Source organism: Suricata suricatta, chromosome 6 (assembly GCF_006229205.1).
Source record: "Suricata suricatta isolate VVHF042 chromosome 6, meerkat_22Aug2017_6uvM2_HiC, whole genome shotgun sequence".
Classification (NCBI taxonomy): Eukaryota; Metazoa; Chordata; class Mammalia; order Carnivora; family Herpestidae; genus Suricata; species Suricata suricatta.
Genome location: NC_043705.1, coordinates 107,347,271 through 107,368,963, shown reverse-complemented (window position 1 = coordinate 107,368,963; position 21,693 = coordinate 107,347,271). Strand labels below are relative to the sequence as shown.

Genomic DNA, 21,693 nt, shown 5'->3' with positions numbered 1-21,693 from the left:
GACTGTCCTTTTTAGGACAGATTCTTGAAACTTGTTTGTGTTTGCCTTTGCTCCAGCCATGGATGCATCATATGATGGTACTGAGGTAACTGTCGTGATGGAGGAAATTGAGGAAGCCTACTGTTATACCTCTCCTGGGCCACCCAAGAAGAAGAAAAAGTATAAAATACATGGAGAAAAGGCCAAGAAACCCAGGTTAGCCAACACCTTTAGCTGGCATTTATAAACACAAGCTGCTTGGAAAACCGTGTTGAGGAAGACCTTAGGCTGTGTCCAGATTCACTGAGAGTGCCGTGTCTGTGGGTGCATGGGCGTGGTGGTGTGGGGAGAAGGGGACGGGAAGTAGGAAGTGGCTGGTTGATACCAGCAATTGCCATTCCTGGCCAGATCATGATCATGTTTTCAGGCTGTCACAGGAAATTGTACCATACAGATGGTGGAAGCTACGTACAAATGAACTATATTATTTATTATTATCATCATTGATATTGAAGCATTTAAAATAGGGAATTAATAAAAGACATAGAATCTTAAACGTTACCAGTGATGTCTGTAAAGATTATTCGTACTGTAGCTCTAATCTCCCTCTTAACTAAACACTCCAAACTTTTTGCTGAGGTTACCAGTTTCGGGCTACTTTGGTAGTTAATTTACTTCCCTTGCTCAACTCTGGGGAGGTGCTGTTGGCCAGTGAGATGGCCAGAGGCTGTGTAGGGGAGTAAAGCATGTGAGTGATAACCAGATTGTGGTCAGCCCCCTGCGTGACCTTTCCCTGAGAGTGGAGTGACGGGGCACTTGTATGTCTTCGCTCATACTGGCCTTTAAAGCCAATCACTCCTGTAGAAAATGCGGTTCACCGAAAAGTAATTCAGACAAGCTTTTGCTTCCAGCTTTCTGGAGGGAGAAACCTGTACACCATCTGGGGCTGTTATTTAAATGTTTGTTTGCTTCAGTGTCTATTTGAGTAAATGTTTTTGACATAAAAAGCTAGGTTTGTGCGTCTTTACTATCAAACCCTAGCACTGCGGTATTCACTGGTTCAATGAGGGAAAATCTGAACAAGTCACTGCTTCCTTTAGGTCGGCTTACCTTCTGTATTATTATGACATCTACTTGAAAGTGCAGCAGGAGCTCCCCCACCTCCCTCAGTCTGAGATCAATAAGAAGATTAGTGAAAGTTGGAGGCTCCTGAGTGTGGCCGAGAGGAGTTATTACCTGGAGAAAGCCAAACTGGAGAAAGAAGGTTTGGATCCTGTAAGTAATTTTTTCCCCCAACTAATTTCTCCATTGGGTCAATGTGGTGAAGGCCTTGGGAAGACCAGCCTTTCTTTCTCCTGTTCCCTTTTCTTGAGAAAACTTTGAGTCTGTTTTCTCTTTTTTTTGTTTCTGTTTTTAAAAGTCTATTCACTTATTTTGAGAAAGAACATGCATGTGCAGGGGAAGGGCAGGGAGAGAGAATCTCAAGCAGGCTTTGTGGTGTCAGCAGAGCCCAATGCAGGGCTCAGTCCCACGAACAGTGAGATCAAGAGCTGAGCTGAAACCAAGAGTTGGACGCTTAATCAACTAAGCCGCCCAAGGGCCCCAAGCTTTGCCTTATGCAGTAGTTTATATAGGCATTTCGCCTGCATGGTACTCATTGAACATAATGAACATGTGTCGTACTGATTGCTGTCAGTTATAACATAATCAGCAGTTGGACTTGCAGAGTTTAGAAGTAGATCCAGCTGCTTTGGATAACATCACATTCTTACCTGCTGGTTGTTGTGCATCGTACCAGAAGCAGACATGCAAGGTTAAAGCTGAACATGATGGAGGAGACTGAGGTTTGAATTAAAGAATACTCAAGAAGGCATTCCAGTTTTTGCCTGTCAGCCATTTTGTATTTCTGGTTCATAGTACCAAAGCACACTGGCGACTTTTAATAGGGCTGGCTTATTTTATATTTTCGGTTGTACGCTCCCCCCCACCCCTGCCCACCAGAGAAAGAGCTAGAGAGCATGAGTAGGGGAGAGGGATGAAGGGAGAAAGAAAATCTTTTTTTTTTAAATGTTTTATTTATTTTTGATACAGAAGAGACAGAGCATGAGAGGGGGAGGGTCAGAGAGAGAGGGAGACACAGAATCTGAAGCAGGCTCCAGGCTCTGAGCTAGCTGTCAGCACAGAGCCTGATGCGGGGCTCGAACCCATGAACGTGAGATCTGACCTGAGCTGAAGTCGGAGGCTTAACCGACTGAGCCACCTAGGCGCCCCGAGAAAGAAAGTCTTAAGCAGGCTCCATGCTCAGTGCAGAGCCCAAAGTGGGGCTTGATCCTATGACCCTAGGTCATGACCTATGCCAAAATCAAGAGTCTGGATGGATGCTCGAACAACTGAGCCACCCAGGTGCCCCAAGGCTGTTTTCGTTTGTTTTTTGTGTTCTTTTTAACAAATTCCTGCAGGAAAAATACCCTTGTTATGGCAGGGTTAACCTTAATTCTTTTTTCAGTTGAGGCATTGTCTCTAATTACTTTTTTGGTAATGTAGAGCAAAGGCTCTTCAGGAATGGAACAACTGTGTTATAGGAGAAGAGGTTGTGTTTTCCCTCAGTGGAGGCCATTTGCCACTGCCGTTTGGATTATGTTGTCCTTATTGGCTCAGCATTCCTCTTCTGGAAGAGTTTTGTGCTGTCTGCAGTCCTGAACATACCACTTTGTACCCCCTCCTTTAGACGATTTGTTTATAAATAATTTGGGAGACAATTCCTGTTGGGGACAGAAAGTGGAGTTTAGGAATAAAGTGCATATGCACCCTGTGGTCTCTCCGTTATAAAGTCAGCAACCTTTTGCCCTGATACAAGAAAATTTTCACTATTCCCGGAATGATAATAGCACTTAAAGCTAGACAGAAATGTAGGTCCTTATTAAGACTTAAAAATTTATTTTGGGGTACCACTTCATATATTTGTCATCATCTCTGTCACTACTGTCAAGAACATAAATAAATTAGCTCTGATATTAACTAGCTATGACGTTGGAAGAATTATTTAATCTTTGAGTCTTGGTTTCCTCATTTGTAAGGTGGGGAATAATAGGGGCACCTGGGCGGCTCAGTTGGTTAAGCGTCCGACTTTGGTTCAGGTCATGATCTCACAGTTCATGAGGTCAAGCCCCGCATTGGGTTCCATGCTGACCGCTCAGCTCGGAGCCTTCAGATTCTGTGCCTCCCTGTCTCTCTGACCCTCCCCTGCTTACACTTTGTCTCTTTCTCAAAAATAAACATTAAAATTTTTTTTTTAAGTGAGGAATAATAGTAACTGCTTACAGTGTTTAAAGTAGATAATGTAAAGCATCTAGCTGAGTCCTTGGAATGCCAGCTTGGTCAGTAAATATCACTCATTAGTCGGTTAAGTGTCCGGTGACCACGTAGTAAGAAAAGGTGGAATTTAGTGAGCATCTGAATGTGCCAGGACTGGGTAAGGCTTCAGATGCTGTGTTTGAACTCTCCCCTGTTGCCTGGAGTGAAGGCGAGACCGTCCTGCCTGCGTACTTTGCAGGCCTGTCAGAGACCCGGTGGCAGCCCGGTCAGTCTCTTGCCAAGTGGCAAGACCCATAGTTCCAGTGTCATTCAGGCCGGCCTGGTTTCTCTGTGCTTGGATTTGTTGATGAAGTCCAGATCGGTCTTTGCATTTGCTGCTACTTAATCTTGTTCTCCTGACCTGTCTGCTTCAAAGGGTGACTTGACAATGTCATTTCTCCATTATCTCTCCAGTAAAGGCTCCATAAAGGATTTGGTCGGTCTGCTTTTATGTTTCATCTGAGTGCTTCTTTTAACTGTCATCTCTGAGTGCTTCCTTTGTACCTTAAGTAGTCTCATCGACTTCTTGCTTTTGATTTATTTAAGGAGCCTTTTGTAATGGACTTAGTGTTCCTTTTGAAAGATGGCATCTGAAGTTATTTCCATTTAATTTCAGTTCTCACTTAACTGTTGACTTTGAACTTTTCTGTTTTACTTATTGGGTAACTTTCAGTTTAACTTGAAAAAAGAAAACAGAAACATCTTTTTCTTGATGCCAGTTAGCCATGAAGGGTGTACTTTTAATACCTGGTGTCCTTGCTCCTCAGAAGAGCTGGCTTAGAGTCCTAGCTTTATTACTTACTAATTTTGTGGTTTAAGAAAGTTCACCTCCCTAAGTTTCAATAGGAATAATAATAGTACGCAACTTCAGAGTGTTGTTTTTAAGGTCAGGAAAGTGTTTTGTAAACTTCAAGATCCTAGTCAGTGTTCATATTTATATCTGCCCCCTGCATGTATAGGTCCTTGTCAGCCCCATCCATACACTCTTTCTCTCATGATGCCATTGGTTCATCCTCTTCTTTGTGAGCCTGGGAGAAGCCAGTGTTCTCAGAATCCTTGCTTGCTGTCTTGGGTTCCAGTTTGACCTGTTGACTTGTATTTTTGGGATTTTACTGAATGTTGTACGTACTCATGTTTAAATCTTCTGCCACTCTGGAATCCTGAAGTACTAGAGCTGGAAAGGAGCTATAAGTAGCTAAATTTGGCTTCTTGATTTTACAGATGGGGCAGCACGATGTAAAAAGTGGAAAGTATTTGCTCAAGACTGTTCAGATCTAGGATTCCAGCTTACGGTTTCAGATGCCAAGATCAGTGCCCTTTTAGGGGCTGATCTGTTTTATCTGTCTCCGGTGTGACTGAGCAGTAAGCTACCTTGGTGAAGCTGTGATTCAGATGAGGGTGATATTGCTGTTGACAGAGGTTGAGAGTAGTCTCTCTAGTACCTTTTACAGAAAAATTAAAGAAAAACCCACCAAAACCATCATACGTGTATGTCCATGTGGTCTCATGCCATTTATCTCTGCTTGTCTTCCCCTTCCTGGCTTCCTCATCCTCAGAACTCTAAGCTCTCTGCACTGACTGCTGTGGTTCCGGACATCCCTGGTTTCCGCAAGATCCTCCCCCGCTCAGATTACATCATCATCCCCAAGAGCAGCCTGCAGGAGGATCGGAGCTGCCCCCAGCTAGAGCTCTGTGTGGCCCAGAACCAGGCGGCCCCAAAAGGGCCCTCTCTCGTGGCCAGCGCTGCCCCGGAGGCAGTGCCCAGCCATGCAGGCGTGGCAGAGCAGTGCCTGGCTGTGGAGGCCCTGGCAGAGGAGGCGGGGGCCCTGGCCCCGCCCGGTGCCGTACAAGAGATCGCAGCCTCGGAGATCCTCAGCCAGGATGTGCTCCTGGAGGAGGCTTCCCTGGAGGTAGGAGAGAGCCACCAGCCATACCAGACGAGCCTGGTAATTGAAGAGACCTTAGTGAGCGGCTCACCAGACCTCCCCACCGGAAGCCTGGCCGTGCCCCACCCCCAGGTTGGGGAGAGCATGTCAGTGGTAACTGTCATGAGGGTAAGTGACTTGGCTACTCCTGTCTCTTTTGCTTTATGTGGAATTCCTACAAAGGCAGCTGGTGCCATGCAGCTGTGATTAAGAGGACTGTTGTGGATGTCTAGGAGAACCACAGTCCTCTGGAACCCTTTTGCCCTGGGGCTTACTCTAAAGTTCTCTTCATTTCTTAGGCACTCTTACCAACTCCTCTTGCCCATGATAGCTAAGGTTTTCTTCACATGAGATAGTACCGGGGGTACGTCAGCATTTAAATGACATGGGCTGTCCATGAATCAGAGCCAGGATCTGTCAAGCTGCTAGGATTTTATGTTTCCTGAAGGTTGTTTTGGCAGACACGGTGGTACCTTGAACTGCTGAGAATTTTCAGGTGGTCTTCATGGGTGTAGAGGGAGTAGGAAAAGGGAAGCTCTACTTAAGGCCAGGTTGATGGAACTTATAGTGAAGATAAGACTCTCCAGTGGCCTAAGTGTCATGCCCAGCTGAGGGGAAAGAGCAGTTTCAGTGATCCCACTGTGTGGCTCCCCTCTGTTACACTGCGTAGTGAGGCATCCTTAGAGAGCGGCAGTTCTGCTTAGGCGGAGGGGCCTGTGTGTGTGAGAGCAGGTGCCTCCGTGAAGAGGAATCTGTGGTGGTCTAAATCCATTTTGGGTGTTACCTTAGTGCTGTTTATGATGAGGAAGCGTTCCACCTGCCTGGTTAAGGCAGATTGATAGGGTGTTAAGAACATTTGATGGGGTCAGAAGAGTTGGATTCTTTCACTCAGTGCTTTTGTGATTTTAGAAAACCTAAGTCTGTTAGAACCTCAGTTTTCTCATTTGTAAAGTGAAGATAGCACCTTTTCTGCATAACAGTTTTCCTTTGTTCTAAATTAAAGGTTTGAGATAACTATAGATTGGTTTTTTTGGGCAAGCACATTGTCTGTTGTTACCGGACTCCTTCAGCCTTCCAGTGCTCTGGGGGGCCTGGGCGTTTGTTCCTTATTCCCTCACAGTAACCCGGTTTTCTCTCCATGTGCCCGCAGGATCCCAGCGAGAGCAGCTCGTCTGCGCCAGCCACACAGTTCATCATGCTGCCTCTTCCTGCCTACTCAGTCGTGGAGAACCCCGCCTCCATCAAACTGGTCAGTGTGTGGGGAGCTGATGGAGATTAGGGCTCCATAAGAATTCTCTTCCAAGTAGTTTTCTAAAAGTCTCAATGACATTATGACAGTAGTATGCCTGCAAAGGTCTCAAATGATCTGGTCCAGGTATTTACTGGGCAAAGGGGTCTGGGGGGAGAGTCTGTGAAACTCAAGCTCCGTACGAACTTTTCTGCTTACGAGCATTTACATGGGATAGGTTCAGTGCCTCTTAGCAAGTTCTCAGAAGTATACGTGACGTACAAAAATTGAGACTCTGATCTGATTCAATCTTAGTATTGTACAGATTAGAAAAAAGGCCCAGAGAAGAGAAAGGACATGTTCTCAGAAGTATTCAAAACCACGGGGGCTGCAAAACAAGCCAGAAGGACCCTATTTTTTTTTGACTCTCAGTTAGTGTTTTTTTTTTCCATCACGTACAGCAGCATCTGGGTTGATATTTATCCCTGAGTATTTCATTTTTTTTTATACTGTTATAATGTTACAATGTTACTCTAAAATTTTTTCTTTTTCTTTTTCTTTTTTTTTTCTTATTTATTTTGAGAGAGACGGAGAGCAGGAGTGGGGGAGGAGTGGCGGGGTGCGGGGGGGAGAAAGAGAGAGAGAATGAGAATCCCAAGCAGGCTCTGTCCTGTCAGCCCAGAGCCCAACATGGGGCTCCAACTCACAAAACTGCAAGACCATGACCTGAGCCAAAATCGAGTCAGACACTTAACTGATTGAGCCACCCAGGTGCCGAAAACTTTTTTCAGTATCTGATTATTCATTACTAGTATATGATAATATTGAACTTTTTTTTTTTTGCATATTAAACTTGTATTTTTAAGTTTGTTAAACTCATGTATCCTGGTAGCCTTTTTGTAGTTTCTGTTGCATTTTCTACATAGATGCATGTTGTCTGTGAATAAGGACAGTTTTAGTTCTTTCTGATCTGGATTCCTTATTTCTTATCACACTGTCTAGGACCTCCAGTACATCTGAATAGAAGTGGTGAGAGCATAGATATCTTTGTCTTGTTCTTCATCTTAGGAGGAAAGCATTCAGCCTTTCAGCATTAGGTAACATTAGTTGTAGGTTTTTCAAAGATACTCTAATCAAGCTTAAGAAGTTCCTTACGTTCCTAATTTGCTGGGAGCTTTTATCAGTAATGGATGTTGGATTGTGTCAAATGTTTTCCCTATGTTTGTGGAGATGGTTGTAGGAATTTTCTTTTTTAGTTTGTTAATGTGGTTTATTTAATTGCTTTTCAAATGTTAAGCCAACCCTGCATTCCTAGAATAAAGCCCCCTTGGCAATGAGGCGTTATTCTTCTAGCATTTATTCTTCTTCTAGAATATCATTGGATTTGTTTTGCTGAAGTTTTGTGCAGAAGGTCTATGTCTGTATTCATGAGGGATGCTGTGTAGTGCTTGTCTGGCTTTAGTATCAGGGTAATGCTTACCTAATAGAGTTAGGAAGTACTTTTTCCTCTTCATTTTTCTGGAAGAGTTTGTATAGTATTTCTTCCTTAAACATTTGGTAATTGCTGGTGAAGGCCATCTGCACCTGGAGATTTCTTAGTGGGAAGATTTTTAACTGCAAGTCCAATTTTTACAATAAGTATAGGACTATTTTGATTGTTTTTTTTAGTGTTTCTTTATTTTGAGAGTGCGTCCATGAGCGGGGGAGAGGGGGCGAGAGAGACAGAGATAGACAGAGACAGAGAGAGAGACAGAGAATCCCAAGCAGACCCTGTGCTTAGTGCAGAGCCTGAATCATGCTCTGAGAACATGACCTGAGTAGAAATCAAGATTCAGATGCTCAACCAACTGAGCCACCCAGGCATTCCTCAATTATCTGTTTTTGTATGAGCTTTGGTAGTTTGTCTTTCAGGGAATTAATGTTCATTTCATGTAAGTTGTCAAATTTATTGATGTAAAATTATTCCAAACATTCCTTTAGTTTTTCTAAATTGTGGTAAAATACATATCACATTTACCATTTTAACCATTTTTAAGGGTACAATTCAGTGCCAATAAGTATATTGACATTGTTCTGGAGTCATTACCAATATCTGTTTCCAGAAGTTTCATCGTCCGAAACAGAAACCCTGTACTCATTAAACTGTAACTTTCTTCCCTCCCCGGGCCCCTGCTAACCTATTTTACTTTCTGTCTCTGAATTTGCATGTTTTACGTACCTTATATGCATGGAGTCATGGAGTCATGCAAATATTGTCCTGATGGGCTCATTTTTTCACTTAGCATAATGTCAGGGTTCACCTGTCTTATACGATTTATCAAATTTCATTTTTTATGACCGAATAATATTCCATTGTGTGTACATACTATATTTTCTTTATCCATTCTTAAACATTCATGGACAGAGGTTCACCTTTTGGCTGTTGTGAACATTGCTGCTATGAACTTCAGTGGATAAGTGTCTGCTTGGACCCTTGGTTTCAGGTGTTTTTGGTATATACCTAACAACGGAATTGATGGATTTTGTGGTAATTCTGTGCTTAAAATTCTGAAGAAGTCTCATCATTTTTAATATCTTTAGATTAGATTTAGTAGATCTTTAGTGATTTTACTTCTCTCATCGCTGATCACAGAAGTTTGGGTCTTCTCTCCCCTCCCCCAACAAGCCTGACTAGAGGTTTTCAATTTTATTGACCTTTAAAGAACCAGCTTTTGGTTTCATTGATTTTCTCTATTTTCCATTGTTCTGTTTCACTGATTTTTGCCCAGGTCTTTATTATCTTTCTTCCGCTTACTTTGGGCTTAATTTGTTCTTTTCTAGTTTCTTAAGATAGAAGCTGAGGTCATTGATTTGAGACCTTTCTTTTCTAAGATAGATGCTTAGTGCCGTAAGTGTCCCTCAGAGCACTATGTTAGTGGCATCTGACAAACTTTGATATATTTTCATTTTCATTTTGTTCAGAATACCTTCTGACTTATTCTTTGACCCAGAAGTTATATTATTTGCTTCCCAAATATTTGAGATTTTCCAGATATCTTTTCTTTTATTGCTTTCTGAAATAATTCCATTATAGTTGTAACTTTGTAGTTTATAAGACTTGAATCCTTTTAAATTTATTAAGATTATTTTATGGCCCAGATTATGGTTTGTCTTGATAAATGTTTTGTGTGCACTTGAAAAGAATGTGTATTTTGCTGTTGAGTGAATATTGTGTACATATCAGATTAGGTCACGTTCATTGATGGTATTCAACTCTTATATCCATACTGATTTCTTGTCCGCTTTTTTTGGTCAGTTATTAAGAGAAGACATCCACCTATCATTATAAGTAGTATTTCTTTTTTTCATTTTTATTAATTTTCATGTCATGTGTTTTGGCTCTTTTAAATACTTAAACATTTAGGATTGTTATACCTTCTTGATAAATTGACCCCTATATTGTTATGAAATGACCTTCTTTATCTCTGGCAATATTGTCTGCTATGAAATTTACCTTTTTTAAATGTTTATTCATTTTGAGAGAGTATGTGTGCACACACGTGAGTGGTGGGGGGGTAGGAGTGAAGACGGGGAGAGAGAGAATCCCACGCAGGCTCCACACTTTCAGCGTGAAGCCCAACACAGGGCTCCATCTCCGGGATCATGAGATCATGACCTGAGCTGAAATCAAGAGTCAGATGCTTAATTGACTGAGCCACCCAGATGCCCCATCAGTCTGGAATTTGAATATTGAGCTTTCTTTTCATTATTGTTATTAACAAGTTTTATCTTTTCCCAGCATTTTACTTTTAACCTATTTATTTTTTATTTTAAAGTACTTTTTTTTTGCAGGCAGTGTATAGTTTGGCTCTAAGAGCAAGACCTTTATGACAGTCTCTATTTTTTAATTGTGACACTTGGGCCATATACATTTAATGTGATTATTTATATGTTTAAGTTTAAATTTGGCATTTTACTCTTTGTTTTTTTCATCCTGTTTTATTTTGCTATGTTTTGAATTGAATATTTTTTTATAAATCTATTTTATCTCCTTTATTAGCATATTAGCCATTAACTTTGTTTTAGTTATTATAGTGGTTTTTTAGGATTAATATTGTACATTTTAACTTATCACGGTCCATCTTCTAAAACCTGTGGACAAACAATATATTTCTAGATGAGAAAGTTGTATCTTAAACAGGAACAACCTTTGCAACCTAATTCAAAGGGCTGAGCCTTTGCCCTCCTGGAAATTGTTATTTCATGATTTAAGAAGTGTCAGCCAGACACTTCCAGAAAAGCTTTTATAGATTATACTTAAGAGTGAAACATCAACCTTTTACACTAGCATTTTTTTTTCTTAAACTTATTTCTGTAAGCTGCTGTTTAGGAGTCTTTCCAAGTTCATGGGAATTTAATTATAGAACTGACCTCTAACTTAATTTTTTACTCTGCTTTCTGGTGGTATTCAGAATGAATATTCTGTATGGAGCCACAGTCCAAACAAAGAGAAGTTTTATATCCCAGTAATAATTTTTCACAAACCTATAGGATCTTCTGTAATTTTCCTTATTTCTCACCTCATTTGTTTTTCAAGAGATACCCATGAAATAGGAAGGGCAGGTGATTTTGCAGAAGAGGAAACCCAGGGCCCAAGAGCTAAGGTGACTTACCCCCAGGTCTCCCAGTGTGCCAGCAGTAGAGTTGGAACTTAGAGCCAGGTCTCGTTCCCTGGTACCACACCACTTCACCCTCAGCCTTGACTTGCTACTGCTATTGTAATCACCTTTTCCCGAGGCTTTCTGGCAGAGGGAGCCTAGTGGCAGCTTGGTGTTTCTCCAAGGGAGGCTTCTGCTTTTTGGCCAGGCTAGGAAAAGTGGGATTAATATCTGAGAAACATCTGTAAGCAACAGAACAAATCTGACAGGGAAATGTTTCCTTTGCAGCATTAATCAAGAAATGGCGCTTGTCTAATTTCTTATTTGTAGCCAAACATAAAAACCCATTGTGATCCTTCAGTTCAAAGGGAAATCATTGGAGATGGTGAGAGCCAGTAGCTGAATATTCAGTTGCATATCAAAGGACTTGATTTCTGTTGGAATCCCCCCTCCTTTTTTTAAGTGGCCATAATCCTTTTTTATATCTCTGAACCCTAAGTCCTAGGTTCTCTGATTTTTAACTTAACAGGAATGAAGATAAAGCAAATTCTTCAAAGTATTTAGGACTGTAGGGTGCACCCAAGTGTGTGGAAGGAATCTAGGACCAAGAATCAAAGATCTCTGGGTTTTAAGTCTAGGTGTGCCCCTCATTCACTGTACAATTTGAGGTGAAGCATTTAACTGCTCTGAACCTCAGTAGTTGTAATACCTACTTCATAGAATTGCTGAGAGCATTAAGTGAGATATTGGTAAAGCGTTTGGCATTGTGTGTACTTCACTTAATTAGTGGCAGTTATTGCCATCTTTATTCTTCTGATACCTGTGTGACCTTGGGCAGCTGCCTTTCCTCATTTGTTCATTTCTAAAAAGTGAACTAATTGGATCTTAGAACCTTTCCAGCTCTGACCTTTAAGATACCATGAATTGGCTATGCTTTGCAGGCTGGTATCTTCTGGCATCTTTGTGCTTCTAATAGTCATCAGGATCTGAGAGGGGTTGCACTGTGGTGTTGACTGACTCACTCTTTTCCTTCCAGACCACTACGTACACCCGCCGGGGCCATGGGACATGCACCAGCCCAGGCTGCTCCTTTACCTATGTCACCAGGCACAAGCCACCCAAGTGCCCTATCTGTGGTAACTTCCTAGGAGGGAAGTGGATCCCAAAGGTAAGGTCCATCAGCCATTGCTGCTTTGGAAGCCCCGCAAAGTAGGCTCCTTGCTCCCCTTTAGAACAAAGTACTTAAATAAATACTCGTTTTCACTTTCTGACTATACAGTGTCATCCACCATCCAAAGAACAGTCATCATTAGTTAACATTCTGTTGTATTTTCTTCTAGTCTTTTTTCTGTGAATATACAAGTTGTGTAGCTTGATCTTTTTTCCCCTTAATATACCTTGCCATTAAATATTCTTCAAGACCATTATCTTTAATTGCTTTAAAGCTTCCTGTGAATGACTACACCATGTCAGTTTATTCATTTCCTTTTAAATTTTTAACAATCCACCTCCACACTGCTTAGTTACTCAGATGCATAGCTCACATTTGCTCACTTTTTAGCTCAAAAGTCCTTTCAATATCATATCTGTTATTAAAGTAGAGGTCCTTAGCCTGATGTTTAAGTTTTTCATAGTTAACTTTCCAAATGTGTACTTCTGTCTCTGGTTCTAAGTAAATGATGCTCGATAAATCAACGCGCATCAGAGCTCTGCCCCTGTGGAGTTCAGTTCAGCACGTTGCTTTGTTACTTGTTTTATGCCTCACGTTGACTATATATATTGTACATACTTGTCAAGTTTTTATATGAGACTGTAAATTGTTTAGGGTCAAAGGAATCAGAATGGTCAAGGATGGAATATAGAATAGATGGTCTTGAAGGATGAGTAGAATTTGGGTAGGTGAAAAAGGAAAGAGAGCACTGTTTTTGTGACACTAACTTAGGCTAGGCTTGTGTTTGTTGGGCATGTAGCTCAGCATGGTCCAGACTTACCTCTGTGGAGAAAACTTACATAGTGGTGTACCTGTTAAGTTCCTCGGGGCAGTTTCCACAGAACATCTCTGAAGAATAGTGGGATGGTGACTTTTGCACTCTGGCAGAAAGTTGGGAATTTAGGGCATCACTAATTCTGGGAGACAGAATAGGTTAATAATTAAAAATACACTTCTGGGGGCACCTGGCTGGCTCATTTGGGAGAGCATGAGACTCTTGATCTCAGGGTTGTGAGTTCGAGCCCTCTGTTGGGTATGGAGATTACATACATACGTACGTACATACATACGTAAATAAGTAAATGCATAAGTATATAAATAAACAGACTTACAAAAAAAAAAAAGAAAGAAATATGTATCTGATCTCTATAGTAGATTCCTGGCACTGAGTTCCTAAAACCCTAGACATTTCCTGAGTGGTAGGAGAGAGAGGAGCATCTTTGGGGCCGGGGAGGGGGAGCACACTTCTGGAGTCAGCTTTTCTCAGTTTGAACTTCTGCCTCCCAAGGATTTTAGCTGTATAACCTCGGGCAAGTCACTTTATGTCTATTCTTGATTTGATTTTCCTTTCATTTGTAATAGAAATTAACAATGGTGCCTACCTCATTAGGGTTTTTGGAGGGATCAAATGAGATCATGCCTGTAGAGTGGAGGGCACATTCCTAGTAGAGAGTAAATCCTCAGGAAGAGGTCACTGCCGTCCTTATTGGCAACAATGTAATTGTAGTCTCTATTACTGCTTTTTACACCATCGCTTCTAAGGGCAGGAAGGCTCGTGCGATCGTGTAGCAGATGTTGTTGAGTTTCTTGTGCTCACCATCTCTGCTGTGCAGCCATTCATTTTCCTCCCTGCCTAATTATTCTCCCCAAAACATACTTCCTCAGCTGCAGTAGGGAGATTGAGTAGGGTAGTTGGAATCCTTCTTGACCCTTCTTCACAGATGCACAGCAGGTTTGTCAAATGACCTTTCTTGTGCTTTTGTACGAAGGAGTCTAACTCATCCTATGGCCTTGTCTCCTTGGGGTTCTGTTTTTACTTTGGCTTTCTTTTCTTTTTCATTTACATCTTTTTTCCCCCTCCTTTGATTGAAATAACTTTTGAGCCATGGTTCTCTTTCTGAGAGCAAACTCCTGATGTGAAATCAAATTTTTTATTAGCTACTTGTCCCCATCTTAAAAAAAATTTTTTTTTGAGTGGTTATTTTTGAGTGGTTATTTTTGAGAGAGACAGAGTGCGAGCAGAGGAGGGGCAGAGGAAAGGGAGACCCAGAATCTGAAGGAGGCTTCAGGCTCTGAACCGTCAGCACAGCACAGAGCCTGTTGCAGGGCTTGAACCCACGACCTCTGAAATCATGACCTGAGTTGAAATTGGACACTTAAACAACTGAGCCACCCAGGCGCCTATAAGTGCTTGTCCCACATCTTAATTTGTTAAGTCAGATTCTTTTCTCCAGAGGTTTTTTATAGAATTACCATGTAAAGAGTGAATACTATGATTTCTAAATTTCATAGGAGCAGTAAGTCAATTTAAGAAGCAAAAGAGTAACATTTTAACATCAGTGCACTTGGAATTTGAGAGAATAAAGTGACTTTGGTTATTTGACAGTTCAGTTCCAAGTCTCTAGCTGAGGAAAAATAGATTCAAGAGAAGTGACTTTTTAAGTTCACATAGCTAATTATGTCAGTGCTTTTCCACTAAATCACACTTCTCAGGCATTGCTATACTGTTTAGCGGCAGAGTTTTAGGATTTCTGGAGTTCTGATTTTTGAAGCTGCAAGTATAAATAGTTTCTGAAAGCTCCCAGTGTGTTCATGCCTGTCAGGAAATGACTCACCTTTTCTTGTATTGTTCCAGAGTTTCATACTGGGTAAAATTAGCCCAAGAAACATTTGGCACAGTCCCCAATGAATTCGATGGAACAAAAGATGGTATATAAAGCCCTTTAACTGAAGGCCTCACCCCACTGGCTCTCTGATAGTGGTAATTGAAATCTCTGCGCAGGCAACTGGTGGTATTTACCTTCTATCTTGAAAGAAAGTGACATCTCAAAAGGGTAGGCTGAGTTAAGGAAATGTGAGCTCACCAGCTAGTTTTTTGCTCTGAGTCCTTAAATTATTCGGTCTCCTGCAGAGGATTTTTATCTGAAATAGCCTACTTAGTGGGCAGCGTTTTGCTCGGAGATTTCAATTGCAGGGATTTATCTCCTGTTTTTCTGCCAACTTTATCCTCTCCAGCAGTCAGGAAGCTCTGTGCAGTTTACCTGGAATTTTTCTCTGTATTTAACTTGTCCTCGTGGACTGTTATTGTGTGTTAGAATCGGGGAATGCTTTACGGGAGATTTCCTGGGTCATCTATACCCGTTCTTAACCAGAGGCAGCATGCGGCCAGGTGGCTTTGGAAATTTAAGGGGTTTGGGTAGTCCGTGACTGGTGGTAGTAACATCAGCCACAGACACTACCCTTCTGCCGCGTGCAGGGGAATCCTGCACCACCCTCACTATGAATTGAGCCGCCGAAAGCTGTCGTAGTAGTGCTGTTGAGGAATGCTGAGAGGCCGATCCTCTTGTTTCCTGGTAGTGAAGTGGGAGTTCAGGGGAAGCTTGTCTGAGGTAACCTAAGTAATTAGATGTAGGGCACAGCCTAGGTAGAACCCAGCTTTTAGGTTTCGTGTCTCTTCATTTATAGCACCTTTCACTATTCACATGGAATTTAAAAACGTTCCCAAGACAACCACAGTTTAGAATAAAAATTACGTGTGTGTACGTAAGAAATATATATGTATGTATATACGTGTATGTATAAATAATAGTGTATTTCCACAGCATACAAGCTAAGGCACCAGTGAATTTTTTAAAGTAGGCTGATCTGAAATAGTAGCTGGTATTTTTAGTGAGTTCGAATATTTTCTAGTAAGTATTTAATATGTATGAGTTAATTTGACTGAGTGAGAAGTTTGTGGTGTGTGTGTAAGCCAGCTTTAAGACTTGCCTGAAAGAATCTGGGACAAAAGATAGCGTTTTCCCTAACAGAATTGGAAGCTTTGAGTCTCATCATGTGAGATTTGACCAATTGGGATTAACTGGATCTCATAAAGGGACCACCAAGATAAACAGCTTAGGATTTCTAGGCCCAGTAGAGCAATATGTCAGCTTCTTTCTAGGCCTAGAGAAGCAGGCTTTGAGCAAAGGTCAGGTTCAAAATGCCAGCTTTATTTGCTGAAACCTAAAGAGGCTAGCAATAAGAAATTTGTTAGAACAGCTTTATGCTAACCTGGGTGTTGACTACTATAGTGAAAGGGACCTGAAGTCTGAAGACTTAGATTCAGGCCAGTTTTGTCTTGACACTTTACATTAGTCTGTTCCTCCCTCCGGGTCTCAGTTTCCTGATCTGTTGCTCATACATTGTTTTTGTGAGGATCAAATGAGAAGTGACTTGTGATGTGTTGTCTGCGGTAAAATGCCAAATGCATACAGGCATTCTTATGTTTTTTCAGGAAAAGCCAGCCAAAGTCAAAGAGGAATTGGCTTCTGGTATCTCCTCCAAAGGCTCGGTGGTTAAAAGAAATCAGCCTGTCACCACTGAGCAAAGCTCCTCTAAGGAAGATGCCTCCAAACTGACTCTGGAGAACTCAGAAGCTGTAAGCCAGCTCCTCAGTGTAGCTCCTCCGAGAGAAGCGGGTGAGGAGAATGAGTGGGAGGAAGTGATCATCTCAGATGCCCATGTTTTGGTCAAGGAAGCTCCTGGGAATCGTGGTGCAGCAGCCACGAAGACGCCGGTGGTCAAGAATGGTGTGCAGCCTGAGGCCTCTCTGGGGACAGCTGAGAATGACAGTCCAGGATCAGACATGCCACCACCAGCTGAGAGGACCAGCACCTCCAGTCCTCTCCCAGCTCCCCGAAAGCCTGCAGGGTAAGTATGTTCCAGGATTGTGTCTAGAATAGCAGGTTGGGAAATGCTCCTTGTTTTGTTTCATGTTGTTAGTAGCATCACTGAGAGAGACAGCAGAGCCCAATTAATGGTTCCTGTTTTAGAGATAAGGAAACCAAGGCCTAGAGCCACAGATGATTGGCCTTTCCTCTTACACTCCGCTGTCTATGCATTGCTGTCACCTGCTGTGCACTCCTTCTTGTCATCTTCCCTGAAACACTTACTAGGATCCTGTTGGTACAGGCTGAGGCCAGTGTTACAAACTAGTATCTAGCCCTGGATACCAGATTTGGAAAGAGAAGCCTGATTAAGGTAGATTCCTGGTGATCAGAGAATTTGTTCTGGTTGTAACCTGTCCCTGACTTCTGTTTGTCACTTCATGTCCATTCTTTCCTCTGAAAAATCTTGAGCTGGGTATTAGAAAAGTCTAATCCTTAATGACTGAACTTATAGATTAAAAAGATTATGTGTGAAGCACGCATAGCCCAGTGCGCTGCAGATAGGTGGTGGTCCATAAATACGGGCTATTTGTCCTCCCCATGCCCTTCTTAAAGGCCTGACTGGATTTTTCATGTGGCCCCTTCCAAGAGGCAGTTGTGGTCCTGTCACTAAAGGCCCTTATTTGTTTATATTAGTGGTTCTCATTGGGGAACAGTTTACCCCCAGGGGACATTTTTGGTTGTTACAAAATGGGGGAGAAGGATGCTGTAGGCATCTAGTTAGTAGAGGCCAGAGAGACTGCTGACCATTCACAGGTCAGGCCCCACCAAGGACGATTCAGCCCAAAGGGTTGATGGTGCCAAGGTTTGGAAATTCTGGTGTGTATTATTTGATTTAAAATTTTTTATTGTTGAATAGGAAATATATTCACATGACTGAAACTCAGGGGATACAAGAAATATACACTGAAAACAGTCTGTCTCCTAGCCTATCCTTAAGTCATCCTTTTCCATTTTCCAGACAATCAGTGTTTCCAAATTTCTGTGTTCCTAGAGACATTTTAGGCATATACTACAAATATGTGTTTGTGTATATATATTTTTTCCTACCTTTTTTTATACAAATGGTAGTGTAGCATACATTTCTACATCTCGCCTGTTCTTATTATAGTATACTTTGGCATGTTTCTGTATCTTTAGAGCATGAAGCCGTGCAGTTTAGACTGTTTTAGGCAAGTGTGTCACTTGACAGGAGCCTTCTGTGGTGTAGGCTCTGTGCTCAGCTTCGGAGCTACCAAGAAAAATGGATTTTGTTCTGCAGGTCTTCTAGCCTCCCTCATGTGGCGGACTGGTACACCTGAAATACTAATTAGAGGCAGAGCGGACATTATAACTACACTAGCTATTTGTATTTCTCACAGTGGGCACTGTTTTATACTTACTCATCTTCATCATGACCCCTGAAATATCTAGCCTGACAGTTGACTACACTATCCCTCGACTAAAATGCTATTTGGAGGGCACCTGGGTGGCTCAGTTAGCTAAGCCTCTGACTTCAGCTCAGATCAGATCTCATTTGTGGGTTCGAGCCCCGAGTCAGGCTCTGTGCTGACAGCTAGCTCAGAACCTGGAGGCTGTTTCTGATTCTGTGTCTCCTTCTCTCTCGTATTATAGTATACTTTGCCATGTTTCTGTATCTTTATGTTTCTTCCACTTGGTCCAGAATTTTTAGATTTCCCTTCTTATTTATTTATTTATTTTTTTCCAGAGTTGACCCGCTCACTTCTGGGCTCAGAGCCCCTGAGCTTAAAGGCAAAGCTCGGGGCAAGCCCTCCTTACTGGCTGCAGCAAGACCCATGAGAGCGATTCTCCCAGCGCCATCTAATGGGGGCCGCGGCGGTGGCCTGGGGCTGTCCAGGGCCAGGCAGGCCTTTCCCCTGAGCGGTAAGGGCTGGGACAAACCCAGGAGCGGGGAGCTGTCTGACTGGGAGGGGCAGGAGTGGGGTTGTTGAGAATGGAGATGAGAGACTGAGGGGCGACTCTGAATGCACTTAAGTCACCAGTTTGGCCTCTGATTGTCTCAGATAAAACCGCCTCTGTGAGGACTTGTGGCCTGAAGCCAAGCACACTGAAACAGCTGGGCCAGCCTGTCCAACAGCCATCACACAGCAGTGACCTGAAGGTAAGACCCATTCTCCAGAGGTAGGGCACCCTGGGGGCGGGGGGCCTGCTGCTCCGAGAACAGGGCTTCTAGTTAGTGTATCAAAGGCAAGGGCAAAAAGCCTATTCTTATACTGGGAAGTGACCTCTGGAATGAAGTTTAGCATGAAGGAGTTCTTTATTTTTAGTTAATTTTTTTGTTATAAAATGAATGCACATTTAAACTGTTGACTTAGAAATAATTTTTTTAAGTTTATTTATTTTGAGAGAGAGAGAGAAGGGATAGAAGGAGAAGGATGGAGGGTGGGGGGATAGGGACGGAGAGAATCCTAAGCGGGCTCTGCACTGCCAGCAAGGAGTCCAATGTGGGGCTCTAACTCATGAAATGTGAGATCATGACCTAAGTTGAAGTCGGATCCTTAACTGACTGAGCCACCTAGGTGCCCCTTAATTTAGAAATAATTTAAAACTTAGGGAAAAAATTGCAAGAGTGAAAATAGTACAAAGAGTACAAAAAGGACCCGTGTACTTTTACCCAGAGTCACTTATTGGTAAGGTATCACCCATCTCACTTCATCATTTGTACTCATGTGTTTCTAAAGTACATGTAACTTAGGGAAAGTTACATGGCCTTTTGCTTCTTAATACTCCAGGGTGCATTTCCTAAGAATAAGGATATTCTGTTACTGAAACATTGATGCAGTACTTCAGTCTGCCATTGTATTCCAGTTTTGTCAGTTCTGCCTAGTTATGTTCTTTATAGCATTTTTCCACTCCAGTGCAGGGTTCAGTGTAGGATTAGATACTGTATTTAGTTGTCTTGTTTCTTTAGCCTCTTTTGAAAAGTGCTTGTTGTAGGAAATACAGAGAATTCAGATAAGGTGGAAGGAAGGTCAGTCCCTTGTAATCCTGCCACCCAGAAGTGCCTACTCTTGGCAGTCTGTGCCCATTCGGCCTTTGAGGCTTTTCCTGTATTTGTGGGCATCTTTTTAATACAGTTTTTTAGAACCAAAAATTGTGGCTCCTACTCCATATTCTGGTTTATAGCCAGTACAATCCATTCATATTAATGATAAGTTTTTTTCGGTTCTTTTTCCATGTGACCAGAATAATTATTAGTTATGATCAAAATTCCCTAGATCAGCATTTTTTACTAGACCTCTTTTTTGGGGGGCCATGACCCTTTGATAACAGTCTTATATCACAGCCCAGTAAATACCCATACCTGTATACATAAAAAGAATAAGGAAGATACATTCTTACTACATACGGTTATTTTGGTATTTTTACTTTGCGAAATGCTGGTTTCAACCCAGTAAATTAATTTCATGACCTGTCAGTGGGTTTTGTGGCCTGAAGTTCAAAACCCCTGTGAGACCAAATTGGAGTAGGAAACTGGGGCTGCCTTCTCTCTTGCGGTACGCTCTGCCAGTCAACTCCTTTGTTCCAAATTTTCCCTGGCATTTACTCTGAAGGCTGATCTGTCACCCAGATGTGGTGTCAGCACTGGGCGCCTGTGTGATTTAGATCTAGAAGGATGGTGATCTGGTCTGCTTCGCTGCTTCATAGATTTCCAGCCCTAGTGCCTTTGCTTGGGTAAACTAGTCTTTTCTGGAAATAGTCTCCTTTTCATCGGTGACATTGGGTATTTGTTAAAAGCTGGAAGACCTTTTGCTAGTCTTGAGCCAGTCAAGTTACATGAAATTTTATATTCTGAATATCAATTGAAATTCAGTATTACAGAATAATTACTAATGCTGTCTTCATTTTTTTTTCTTCAGTAGTATAGAACATTTGAAAAGTTCATAGATAGTGGTTAAAGGGGGAAAGTCACGGTCTTCCTCTCACCCTGTGACATTTTAGTGAACAGTCTTTATGAGTTCTTTCTATGTCAACATTATTCAACCACATATTTGTGTGCATAACTATTGTAAGTTTTCCTCACTTCGTAGCAGTTGTAAATCTGATTCACAGTGTTTCTAATATGCAGTGTTAGAAGCCACACAGGAGAATGTGGCAACCCTGGACTTGAAAGTGACATTAAACTTTGGGCGGGCTGGTGACTGCCTAGCCAGCTACGATGCTAGTCAGCTCACGTGGAGCCTGGCTCTACAGATTCCCTGGGAAGCGGTTTCAGGGCCCAGGCCCTCAGGAGTGGGAGGTTTGATAGAAAAGCACTAAGTCACTTGTTCTGATTCACAGCTAACAAACGGCCCAGGCAGTCGGACGTCACAGGTGAAAGTTGTAGAGGTCAAGCCTGATCTGTTTCCTCCGTACAAGTACAGCTGCACCGTGACGCTGGTAAGTGCGGCCGGGGGAGGGGTTGCCGTGGAGGTGGTTTCAGCTGTGGAGGTGGTTTTGGCCGTGCGGTGGAGGGCCAGCAGGAGTCTGAGAGGTGGCGGGTGCCAGTTAGGAGTGAGAGTGTGGTCAGGGCTAGATCCTTGACTGACACAGATGGCAGCTGCTGTGAATCAGCTAGGTGTTCTGCAGGTGGGATCTGTAGATGGAGGCCAGCTGAGACCTGGGTATTTCTTGGAGTAGTCGGAGAGGAGAA

The 21,693-nt window shown here is 42.3% G+C and overlaps 1 protein-coding gene across 2 annotated transcripts in view; it reads left to right on the top strand.

Annotated features, from left to right (window-relative positions):
• The window catches only part of HMGXB3 (HMG-box containing 3), a 46,361-nt gene that overhangs the window by 2,891 nt on the left and 21,777 nt on the right, over positions 1-21,693 (top strand). The window contains exons 2-11 of one of the 2 annotated variants that reach the window (XM_029943064.1): positions 57-195; positions 1,080-1,254; positions 4,890-5,387; positions 6,409-6,507; positions 12,160-12,291; positions 16,607-16,750; positions 16,847-17,022; positions 18,748-18,923; positions 19,064-19,161; positions 21,342-21,440. In XM_029943064.1, coding sequence (XP_029798924.1) covers positions 59-195; positions 1,080-1,254; positions 4,890-5,387; positions 6,409-6,507; positions 12,160-12,291; positions 16,607-16,750; positions 16,847-17,022; positions 18,748-18,923; positions 19,064-19,161; positions 21,342-21,440 — 1,734 coding nt within the window. In that variant the 5' untranslated portion in view covers positions 57-58. Of the gene's footprint in view, positions 1-56; positions 196-1,079; positions 1,255-4,889; positions 5,388-6,408; positions 6,508-12,159; positions 12,292-16,606; positions 17,023-18,747; positions 18,924-19,063; positions 19,162-21,341; positions 21,441-21,693 lie in introns of both variants that reach the window. The other variant, XM_029943062.1, reaches the window with a different exon arrangement.